Genomic DNA, 12724 nt, shown 5'->3' on the forward strand with positions numbered 1-12724 from the left:
TCAAATGCGTCAGTGACATTCTGAAATCTCACACATACACAGACTAACACGCAGACACACACCAGCAGCAACAACATATAACCTCTTATCACTCACAAGACAGGCACATCTAGTTACCTGTCCAGCAGAAAACACCCCAGAGAGTGAGAGGGAGAGTAAGAGGAGAGAAGAGGAGACGAACAGAGAGGAAAGGAGAAGAAAACAAAGCGAGAGAAAGAAGGAAAAGGAGAGAGATCACAGATTCACACAGAGAAAGCAGAGGGATGTAAAAACAGACAGAGAACTACCTCTTGGATCGGCACAGCATGCTTCTCTCAGGCAGGGAAAAATTGGAGAGCACAGTCCAGAAAGAGTCAGACATGGTCCTGAAGCTCCACACACATGGTTGTCACTCACCCACACACAGACAGACTGGGTGCCGCGAGCCAGCCTCTAAACACACACGTACGTACGCCAGCTACCGGCAGCAGCCAGCCAGGCAGCTTGGACAGACGGAGGAGAGGATGCCTATTGCTGCCTCCTAAACTAAAGCTAATGCTGCTGCTGGTTTCAACCTGTCAGGCTAGCTAACTCTACTGCTGGTCTCAACCTGTCGCGCTAGCTAACTCTGCTGCTGGTCTCAACCTGTCGCGATAGCTAACTCTACTGCTGGTCTCAACCTGTCAGGCTAGCTAACTCTACTGCTGGTCTCAACCTGTCAGGCTAGCTAACTCTACTGCTGGTCTCAACCTGTCAGGCTAGCTAACTCTACTGCTGGTCTCAACCTGTCAGGCTAGCTAACTCTACTGCTGGTCTCAACCTGTCAGGCTAGCTAACTCTACTGCTGGTCTCAACCTGTCGCGCTAGCTAACTCTGCTGCTGGTCTCAACCTGTCGCGATAGCTAACGTTGCTGCTGGTCTCAACCTGTCGCACTAGCTAACGTTGCTGCTGGTCTCAACCTGTCGCGCTAGCTAACTCTGCTGCTGGTCTCAACCTGCCGCGCCAGCTAACTCTGCTGCTGGTCTCAACCTGCCGCGTCAGCTAACTCTGCTGCTGGTCTCAACCTGTCGCGCTAGCTAACTCTGCTGCTGGTCTCAACCTGTCGCGCTAGCTAACGTTGCTGCTGGTCTCAACCTGTCGCGCCAGCTAACTCTGCTGCTGGTCTCAACTTGTCGCGCTAGCTAACTCTGCTGCTGGTCTCAACCTGTCGCGCTAGCTAATGCTGCTGCTGGTCTCAACCTGCGGCGCCAGCTAACTCTGCTGCTGGTCTCAACCTGCGGCGCCAGCTAACTCTGCTGCTGGTCTCAACTTGCCGTGCCAGCTAACTCTGCTGCTGGTCTCAACCTGCCGCGCCAGCTAACGCTGCTGCTGGTCTCAACTTGCCGCGCCAGCTAACGCTGCTGCTGGTCTCAACCTGCCGCGCCAGCTAACGCTGCTGCTGGTCTCAACCTGCGGCGCCAGCTAACGCTGCTGCTGGTCTCAACCTGCGGCGCCAGCTAACTCTGCTGCTGGTCTCAACTTGCCGTGCCAGCTAACTCTGCTGCTGGTCTCAACCTGCGGCGCCAGCTAAGTCTGCTGCTGGTCTCAACTTGTCGCGCTAGCTAACTCTGCTGTTGGTCTCAACCTGTCATGCTAGCTAACTCTGCTGCTGGTCTTAACCTGTCAGGCTAGCTAACTCTGCTGCTGGTCTCAACCTGTCAGGCTAGCTAACTCTGCTGCTGGTCTCAACCTGTCATGCTAGCTAACTCTGCTGCTGGTCTCAACCTGTCAGGCTAGCTAACTCTGCTGCTGGTCTCAACCTGTCAGGCTAGCTAATTCTGCTGCTGGTCTCAACCTGTCAGGCTAGCTAACTGCTAGTCTGAGCAACCTCATAGTGTGCTCTCCTTCTCTCAATGTTTCTCCTGCCTCTGCCTGACAGTACACCCCCCCCCCCCCCCCCCCCCCCCCCCTCCCCCCTGTCTCATTTAATTCTAACTCTCCTTCTCTCTCTCCCGCCAGGCTCAGTGACCAGCCTCCCTCCAGCTCAGTGGCCCTTTGGCTCAGTGGCCTCTCTCTCTTTGTGGATCACATTTAAAGTCCAGCCTGCCGTAAACACCTATTGACTCTACCACCAGGGCTTTTCTGCACCATCTACGACCATATGGGAGGTGAGTGTGTTAGTGTGTGTGTGTGTGTCTGTGTGTCAGTGTGTAAGGATTAGGAAGCCCAAGAAGGATACTCATACTCATCATCAATACAGAACAGAATGGCGCTAAAAGGTTTTAGGGGTGAAATAGGGCATTTTCACAAATTAAATTCAGGAACCCTGGTTTTGTTTCCTGGAGAATCTGTGAGAATTCTTCAAAATACGTTTTGCTAACGCAAGACCTGAAAGTAAACATTTTAGGTTACGATATCTGAGACACGCGTTCTACATGACGTTAGCGAGCTAGCTCGTTTACAACGGGAAAAAAGTTACATACGCGTGCTGATGCTAGGCAGATACACCGTTTAATGCCGTATCTCGGGGTATTTGAAAAATATATAATTTGGGTTGGTGTCACTGCGTGCTACACCACTGCTTATAACTAAGACATGTAAAATGTATTAAATAAATGATATCCAGCTCAGGACTCCAGCTTTACATTTGGTTTGCTAAATTGCTAGCTAAGTGGCTAGATGTCAAGACATTCTGGCCTGAGTGCCAGTCTCTTTAGTTAACATTCCACTCCTTGTCACTGCTTGTCATTGCCAAAGAGACTGGCCTTTCTGCCATCTTCAAATATGAACATTCAATCATTAAATGAGCTCGAGGAGAACAGAATAGTTGATTTTGATTCGATAACCATCCCAGCTACCTTCCAATCACAACGATTATCCAAATATTGGAACTCTATCACTTTCTCCACAGAACACCTTGATATGCGGTCAAAAGTTGCTAGCTCACTTCTAAATTCTCAAACTAAATCCACACTGCAATTCCAATCGCAAAACCTCTTTGCTTTGAGCCTCAAATACAACAACTTGCTTTGCCTACATCTAAATGTTTGTTTTTGACTGTTATAATTGTAATTCTGTTTTCGAGGCTCCACATGGAATGTATAGAATATATTCATGTTATTTCCAACAACCAATGAGCAACTCCGCCATAAATCCAGCTGCATATTGAACGTTGAGATTGCCGAAAGGCCAGTCTATTTGGCAATGACATGGATGGCAAGGAGTGAAATGTTAGTTAAAGACTGGTAACCCAGACTAGAGACATTTTAATCCTCTCCTGGATCGAGATCCTTGTTGGCTAAATTGTAGCGCCCCTTGTGTGCTCTTCCAGTAATACCGTATAGCCCGGTATGGTAAAGATCTGAGTGCCAACCGCTCCAGAATCCGGATCATACAAAGAATATGTGAAAGTGCCCTCAGACACGGAATCCTTTATTTCAACTTGTACTGAGATGCCACCATTGAACAACAACAGTTCCGGGATGTGGGGATGTGACAGTTCCTTAGCCCTGCTCATCTCAGCAGAGATACAGTGACAGAAAAATAGACAAGAGACAGCTAGGGACAAGACAGCCTATGCCATCACTAAATGTCAGAGGTCAAATCAAGGTCATAGTGTATCTGATGACCTCTTCTGCACACCACAATGGACATGAATTCCTCTGTGTTCAGTACCATAGATGGATTACCTCTCTCTCTCACACTACTGGAGCGTGTTAGCACAGTCCTAGTTGTCTTTTCAGCTTTGCCTGTATGTCTCCCTCTACCCTGAGCCCACCTAGGGGTTGTTGCGGTCAAGACATTTTGTTAGCTGGTGATGGACTGTTAATTAACATAAACACATTTAGCATCTCCTGGCTTCCACACATACAAGCCACTGATGCAGACCTTTGGAACATCTACAGTCTAATAAATCCAGCCAAAGCACCTCCCACTCACATGGCTCTGTGTCACGTGATCAGGTTGTTCTCACAGGCTACAAGTGAAGACAAACATATCCGGGATGCAACTGTTCGCGTCATCCAATTCCAAGGTGCATATTGAAGCTTTCTCAGGTTGGATGGGGAGCGTCCAGCCAAGACAACGCAGGAGTGACTTTGGGACGAGTGTCTGAATGTCCTTGAGTGGCCCAGCTAGAGCCCAGACTTGATCAAACCCGACCCGATCTGATCAAACATCTCTGGAAAGAACTGAAAATGTCTGTGTAGCAACACTCCCCATCCAGCCTGACAGAGCTTGAGAGGATCTGTAGAGAAGAATGGGAGAAACTCCCCAAATACAGGTGTGCCAAGCTTGTATACCCAAGAAGACTCGAGGCTGTAATTGCTGCCAAAGGTACTTCGTAAAGGGTCTGAATACGTATGTAAATGCAATATTATTTGTTAATTATTTTTATAAATTAGAAAACATTTATAAAAACCTGTTTTTGCTTTGTCATGTGCGTAGATTGATGAGGGAAAAAAAATACAATTTCATAAATTTTAGAATAAGGCAAAACCTAACAAAATGTCAAAAAAGTCACTTTCCGAAGGCACTGCATATGTGTGTGTTAGAGGTAGACCGATTATGATTTTTCAACGCCGATACCGATTATTGGAGGGCCAAAAAAAACGATACCGATTAAGCGGCCGATTTAAAATGTAAAAAAAAAATGCATTTTTAATAATGACAATTACAACAATATTGAATTAACACTTATTTTAACTTAATATAATACATCAATAAAATCTATTTAGTCTCAAATAAATAATGAAACATGTTAAATTTGGTTTAAATAGTGCAAAAACAAAGTGTTGGAGAAGAACGTAAAAGTGCAACATGTGCCATGTAAGAGAGCTAACGTTTAAGTTCCTTGCTCAGAACATGAGAACAAATGAAAGCTGGTGGTTCCTTTTAACATGAGTCTTCAATATTTTTAGTCTTAAATTGTTTCACTCTTTATGTGATGCCCACTGCAGAGACCACCGCAACAAGAATGATCACTGAATTATCACAGTGCATTATTGTAATGTTTGTTTATGTGTCAATTAACTAGCAATTTGACACACAAAAAAATGCATTCATTCATTCGGTAGCTTAGGCTACTTTTATTCTGGTAAAAAACACAATTTTAACAGCACATTTGATAGGAATAACGCAGAAGAACTGTTGTCAACATAATTACATGCTTAGTTCCTCACTGAAGGAGAGGATGCAGTTGGGGTATTTCTGGAAGGTAGAAAGAAAGTCATTTGAAAGTAATAGTGAACAAACTATTCGTAGTGTCTGAATCCATTTTATGACTGACGCTTGTTACATTTGGGTCGGTTTGGGGTCCTGCAAACCAATGCAGTCATATCGTAAACATTTGAACGGAGGAACGATGCATATTGTTACATCACAATTTACTGTACTGTACTGGTGATATCTTTTATGAGAGGGCCTTTATCAGTGGAGTGCTATTATTTAGTTCCTTTGAGTGTGAAGGGGAGGTATTTACACTTAACACAGACACACACACACACTTTAAAGGGACTGTTAACTTCTTTGGGGTAATGGGGCAGTATTTCACGTCCGGATGAAAAGTGTTCCCAGAGTAAACTGCCTGCTACTCAGGCCCAGATGCTAGGATATGCACATTATTAGTAGATTTGGATAGAACACACTCTATGGCAGGCAAAAACCTGAGAAAAAAAAAATCTGAGGTTTGTAGGTTTCAAGTCTTAGCCTATCCAATATTCAGTGTCTGTGGGGTCATATCGCACTTCCTAAGGCTTCCACTAGATGTCAACAGTCTTTAGAACCTTGTTTCAGGCTTCTACTGTGAAGTGGGAGCGAATGAGAGCTGAGTCATGGGTCTGCCAGATGGCCATGTGCTCAGTCAGGCGCACGCCCGTGAGAGTTAGCTCCGTTCCCTCTCATTTCGAAAGACAAAGGAATTCTCCGGTTGAAACATTATTGAAGATTTATGATAAAAACATCCTAAAGATTGATTATATACATCATTTGACATGTTTCTACAAACTGTAATATAACTTTTTGGACTTTGTCTGGACCTAGTGCCTGCGCATTTGGATTACTGTACTAAATGCACGAACAAAAAGGAGGTATTTGGACATAAATGATTTACTTTATCGAACAAAACTAACATTTATTGTGGAACTGGGATTCCTGGGAGTGCATTCTGATGATCATCAAAGGTAAGTGAATATTTATAATGCTATTTCTGACTTTTGTTGATTCCATAACATGGCGGGTATCTGTTTGCTTGTTTTGGTCTCTGAGCGCTGTACTCAGATTATTCCATGGTGTGCTTTTTCCGTAAAGCTTTTTTGAAATCTGACAGCGGTTACATTAAGGAGAGGTATATCTTTAATTCCATGCCTAACAGTTGTATTTTCATCAATATTTATGATGAGTATTTCTGTAAATTGACGTGGCTCTCTGCATTTTCACCAGATGTTTTGGAGGCAAAACATAACAACGCGCCAATGTTTTTGGATATAAATATGAACTTCACCGAACAAAGCATACATGTATTGTGTAAAGCCTTTTTGAAATCGGACACAGTGGTGGGATTAACAACAAGTTTATCTTTAAAATGGTGTATAATACATGTATGCTTGAGGAATTTTAATTATGAGATTTCTGTTGTTTGAATTTAGCGCCCTGCACTTTCACTGGATGTTGGACGCTAACGTCCCACGTACCCTAGAGAGGTTAATCTCTGAGTTAAGGAACCGGGTCATATACACATGCCTTAACAGGCTGACTACACCCACACCATATTATTCAATTATTGCACCCACACTGCTCGCACGTGCCAACGAGCACCTGCGTTGCCAAGGGCTAAAATAGAAGTCAGTTCCATTTGTGACGCAGATCACGCTGCAAGTCCTGCCTCTCCCATCTCCTCATTGGTTTATAGAAGCAGGTACCCACGTGCCATCTCCTCATTGGTTTATAGAAGCAGGTAACCACGTGCCATCTCCTCATCGGTTATACCCACGTGGGTGACTGAAAGACGAACGAGGTCAGTGGCGGTAATGAGCCGAATTTATGAAAGTTGCCAATCGCAATATAAAGTCAAGAGAAGAAAAAGCCTGGAAGGAGGAGAGATGACTAGAAACAATTCAGTTGACAGTTTTATGTGTGGATTAATTGTCAGAGTAGAGGACCTTGTGCATTTCAGGTAAAATAACAACTCAATGTTTATATCCCAGGACAAATTAGCTACCAACAGCAAGCTAGCTAAATAGGACAAATTAGCTTGCAAGTGCAAGCTAGCTATCGAAATTGCCATACATGTTCAATGCTTTTCGACCTGTCCCCAAATTAATGTAATTGGTTCAGAGTTTGTTTTGATATTTTAACCTGCGTGTCGTGATCGGGTTTGATGTGGGGGGACAAAATAAATGTACGCACGATGGCGCAAGCACGCAGCCGGTTTGGGTTCGGTGTTAAGGGTACTGTTAATCTCTGAGTTAAGGAACGGGGTGTCATACACACATGCCTTAAGGGTACTGTTAATCTCTGAGTTAAGGAACCAGGTGCCATACACACAGCCATCCAGTCTTACCTCCAGAGGAAAGGGTTTCCCCCCTGGTGGACGGGGGCTGACAGGGGGCCCTCCGCGTGGGCAGAGGAGGAGTGGAGGAGGAGGGAGGGCTGGGAGGAGGAGGTGTGGATGGAGCGAGGGAGGGAGGTGGGGGAGAGCAGGTGCTGCAGGAGACTGCTGTTGCCATGGCAGCGGTGCTGAGCGGCCGGCCAGATTCTACGGGTCGACGCGGACGGACGGGAGGAAGGAAAGAGGGAAGGTCGTCTGATAAACAACACTAACAAATATACTACTGGCTTAAATCCATGAAGCCATCACCAAAATCCCCCCCCCCCCCCCGTACTAAGGAAGCTGTGGTGAGGGGCAGTGGAGCCCCCTCACACTCCTCAGTGCCAGCTCTCTGTTGGCAGGCTGGGTAGAGAGGGGCCATATGGGTCTGGTCTAAACAGGCTTGGACCCCCTTGTGATTGGCCAGAATGGGTGACAATATGACCCTGGCAGCAGTCTGTCTCTGACTGGGCAGTGACATGGTATTCACACCAAACCCCCCCTAACCTCTCCCCGTTATTTTCTTCCTCTCTTTCCCTTCACCACTCCTCCCGGTTTTCCGTTATGCCTGAGTGCTCATGTGTGTTTCCATGACTGTGTGTGCGTGTGTGATGTGTACTGCATGTTTGAGGGGTGTAAGCGGACACTGCCTGGCCCTGTCAATCACTCTACTCTCAGACCTACAGCTCCACAACACACACAGGGAGGGAATCACACAAACATACCATAAGGGCAGTTAACCCTTTGTGGTCAGTGTGTGTGTCTTACTGGATATGCAGGTCAGGAGCTCCTGGCCTCTCCTTCCTCCTCTTCATCATGGTTCCAACGGCAATGGTAAAGCAAGGGGCCGGCTCGGGGAGTCAGTGCTGCTCCAGTGAACTCTGCCACCTTTCCATCAAAGCCATGCTGGCCAATGAGCTGACAGCTCACTTCCTCTCAAAACAACAACACTGCAAAACAGACACAGCCCTTACGGACTACTCATTCATAACACACAATGAGAAGAACAGTGTGTGTGAGTAACAAAATCCCAAATCAAGTTGCTCTTTAGGCTAGTGTCAGACTGGTCAGTACATAGACAGGTTAGCCAGGTATCTAGGCTAGTGTCAGACTGGTCAGTACATAGACAGGTATCTGGTCTAGTGTCAGACTGGTCAGTACATAGACAGGTATGCCAGGTATCTAGGCTAGTGTCAGACTGGTCAGTACATAGACAGGTATCTAGTCTAGTGTCAGACTGGTCAGTACATAGACAGGTATGCCAGGTATCTAGGCTAGTGTCAGACTGGTCAGTACATAGACAGGTATCTAGGCTAGTGTCAGACTGGTCAGTACATAGACAGGTATCTAGTCTAGTGTCAGACTGGTCAGTACATAGAAAAGGTATGCCAGGTATCTAGGCTAGTGTCAGACTGGTCAGTACATAGACAGGTATCTAGTCTAGTGTCAGACTGGTCAGTACATAGACAGGTTAGCCAGGTATCTAGGCTAGTGTCAGACTGGTCAGTACATAGACAGGTATGCCAGGTATCTAGGCTAGTGTCAGACTGGTCAGTACATAGACAGGTTAGCCAGGTATCTAGGCTAGTGTCAAACTGGTCAGTACATAGACAGGTATGCCAGGTATCTAGGCTAGTGTCAGACTGGTCAGTACATAGACAGGTATGCCAGGTATCTAGGCTAGTGTCAGACTGGTCAGTACATAGACAGGTTAGCCAGGTATCTAGGCTAGTGTCAGACTGGTCAGTACATAGACAGGTTAGCCAGGTATCTAGGCTAGTGTCAGACTGGTCAGTACATAGACAGGTATGCCAGGTATCTAGGCTAGTGTCAGACTGGTCAGTACATAGACAGGTATGCCAGGTATCTAGGCTAGTGTCAGACTGGTCAGTACATATACAGGTATGCCAGGTATCTAGGCTAGTGTCAGACTGGTCAGTACATAGACAGATATGCCAGGTATCTAGGCTACTGTCAGACTGGTCAGTACATAGACAGGTATGCCAGGTATCTAGGCTAGTGTCAGACTGGTCAGTACATAGACAGGTATGCCAGGTATCTAGGCTAGTGTCAGACTGGTCAGTACATAGACAGGTATGCCAGGTATCTAGGCTAGTGTCAGACTGGTCAGTATATAGACAGGTATGCCAGGTATTTAGGCTACAGTGTCCTCAGTGTTCTGTTCTCATCTAATACTGGCAGAGCAGGGCTTTACAGCTGAACACTGATGAGTCACACACACCATGTCTCTACCTGACCCAGTTATAACAACATCAAACCACACACTTCCCTGTCTTACACACACACACTGGCACATACAACCACAGTCACACACACAAACACCAAAACACAAGCACAGTGAGCAGAGTCAGCAGCTTTCTAGAAGGTTCCTCAAGTCCCATGGGTCAGCCCAGAAACCCAACAGGGTTACTGTCCCCCCCTATCCTGGCTCGCTGACCACTCCAATGACAGGGTCACAGGTCACGTATAGGTTAGCATTGGTTCAAATAGCCGTCACATAAATCCTCCACAGGCACCAGGGTTTGGGAGAGCTTCTCTGAGTATCTCCGGGCTAAGATCTCTGATCCTGGGGTAGGCTTGTCAGTTAGTCGCTCGGTTCAGAGGAGTGTCCTTGCGGTCTGGCTGACTGCTCTTTCTAACAGTCTGACAGGAGTGTCCAAAGGGAGAACTTGGCCATGGTGACTGCCTTTTCAGCCAGCCAGCCAGCGTGAGAGTGAGAGTGAGAGTGAGAGAGAGAGAGAGAGAGAGCGAGAGCGACTGTCGCCTGAGCTACCATCACTCCTACACACACACACACACACTGTGGGCAGCAGAGTACAGAAAGAGAGAAGTCCAGAATACAGTGACACACAGCACTACTACGCCCAGCTGACAGCAAGGCACAGGGCATTCTCATGATATCACAAGACCCTGAGGGAGGTGCAGCTGTCACCCTTAGCCTGACCCTGCCTTATCCTGGCTAGCCCTACCCTCCCTTCCTCCCCCTCTCTCTACACCTCATCCCTGTCTTACCCTGCCTTATCCTGGCTAGCCCTACCCTCCCTTCCCCTCTCTCTACACCTCATACCTGTCTTACCCTGCCTTATCCTGGCTAGCCTTACCCTGCCTTATCCTGGCTAGCCTTACCCTCCCTCCCCCTCTCCCTACACCTCACCCCTGTCTTACCCTGCCTTATCCTGGCTAGCCTTACCCTGCCTTATCCTGGCTAGCCTTACCCTCCCTCCCCCTCTCCCTACACCTCACCCCTGTCTTACCCTGCCTTATCCTGGCTAGCCTTACCCTGCCTTATCCTGGCTAGCCCTACCATCCCTCCCCCTCATCACTGTCTTACCCTCCCTAGCACTCCCTCCACCTCATCCCTGTCTTACCCTGCCTTATCCCATCTAGCCCTCCCCCCTCTCTCTACACCTCATCCCTGTCTTACCCTGCCTTATCCTGGCTAGCCCTACCCTCCCTTCCCCTCTCTCTACACCTCACCCCTGTCTTACCCTGCCTTATCCTGGCTAGCCTTACCCTGCCTTATCCTGGCTAGCCTTACCCTCCCTTCCCCTCTCTCTACACCTCATCCCTGTCTTCCCCTGCCTTATCCTGGCTATCCTTACCCTCCCTTCCCCGCTCTCTACACCTCATACCTGTCTTACCCTGCCTAATCCTGGCTAGCACTCCCTCCCACCTCCTCTCTCTACACCTCATCCCTGTCTTACCATGCCGTATCCTTGCTAGCCTCCCTCCCCACCCCCTCTCTACACCTCATCCCTGTCTTACCCTTTCTAGCCCTCCCTCCCTCCCCCTCTCTACACCTCATCCCTGTCTTACCCTGCCTTGTCCTGGCTAGTCCTCCCTCCCCCTCTACACATCATCCCTGTCTTACCCTGGCTAGCTATTCTTCCCTCCCCCCTCTTCTCGCTCTCTACCACTCATCGTCCTGTTCTCTCCTGTCCCCATTCTCTGTCTTGGGAATCAGAGGTACATCCCTGGCGAGGGAGCCTGTCTACGTGTGGGTTAAATGCAGCTCACATGCAGTGACGGCAGGGACAATGGATCTGAATCAATCAAGCTACAGTAGAGGCTTTGGTTACAACTAGCATAGCGCTGTAGCATCACTAGGCTAATCCCGCCTGATTAGTGGACTGACGTACGACCACACGGCTACAGGACATGAGACTGTCATTACCCAGACTAATCTACTATAACAGTCTAGGACCTATTCCATAAGGCCATCAGCAGAGGTAGTTAGTTAACTGTTACAGTACACTCCAATACAGGGTTAGGTTCTGATTAGGTTAGACTGTGGTTAGAGAATAGAGAGCAGATACAGTAGTACAACTGTGGGTATAAACGGGAGGATGGTGTGTGTGTGTGTGTGTGTGTGTGTGTGTGAGAGAGAGTAAAAGAGAGAGCGAGAGAGGACACGAATGAAGTGAAACGTCACACGCAAACACAAACACACACACACACACACACTAACCACCCCGCAGCACCCAACTGAGAGGAAATAAAGACAGACTTTCACAAGGCAGGCCTGTCTTCAAAAGACACTGTTGGGTACTAGAGATAAAATAAACAACTTTTGTGTTGAGTTTTGGGGTCAGTTTTCAGACGGAGCCCGTGAATGGCTGGCTGGCTGGCTGGCTGGCGGGCGGGCACCAGAGTTCTAAATAGACCAGCAGCATGGATCCAGTGAGGGATACTGAGCTGTTCAAGGAAGAGAGAGGGTGAGACTGTAGAGCTACAGATCTGCTGCATCCTAATGACCTTTCACCTTTACCCTTTACCCAGAGTCAGTCAAGCCTTCGAGGCGGACAGAACACACTCAAACATGCAACCAGGTGACAATGTGACAGCTCAACCACACACACACACAGGCTAAAGTAACACTACCTACAGTTGAAGTCAGAAGTTTACATACACCTTAGCCAAATACAGTTTTTCACAATTCCTGACATTTAATCCTAGTAAAAATTCCCTGTATTAGGTCAGTTAGGATTACCACTTTATTTTAAGAATGTGAAATGTCAAAATAATAGTAGAGAGAAAGCTTTAATTCAGCTTTTATTTATTTCATCACATTCCCAGTGGTCAGAAGTTTACATACACTCAATTAGTATTTGGTAGCATTGCCATTAAATTGTTTAACTTGGGTCACGTTTCAGGTAGCC

The 12724-nt window shown here is 47.1% G+C and overlaps 1 protein-coding gene across 12 annotated transcripts in view; it reads right to left on the reverse strand.

Annotated features, from left to right (window-relative positions):
* The window catches only part of mast2 (microtubule associated serine/threonine kinase 2), a 314266-nt gene that overhangs the window by 101812 nt on the left and 199730 nt on the right, over positions 1-12724 (reverse strand). The window contains exons 1-2 of one of the 12 annotated variants that reach the window (XM_036978704.1): positions 8313-8509; positions 7518-7712 (exon numbers count right to left, since the gene is read on the reverse strand). The exons of 9 other annotated variants lie outside the window; for them this stretch is intronic. In XM_036978704.1, coding sequence (XP_036834599.1) covers positions 7518-7712; positions 8313-8362 — 245 coding nt within the window. In that variant the 5' untranslated portion in view covers positions 8363-8509. Of the gene's footprint in view, positions 1-287; positions 401-7517; positions 7713-8312; positions 8510-12724 lie in introns of those variants that run through there. 2 more of the 12 variants (XM_036978707.1, XM_036978705.1) reach the window with 2 other exon arrangements.

This window comes from Oncorhynchus mykiss, chromosome 5 (assembly GCF_013265735.2).
Source record: "Oncorhynchus mykiss isolate Arlee chromosome 5, USDA_OmykA_1.1, whole genome shotgun sequence".
Classification (NCBI taxonomy): domain Eukaryota; kingdom Metazoa; phylum Chordata; class Actinopteri; order Salmoniformes; family Salmonidae; genus Oncorhynchus; species Oncorhynchus mykiss.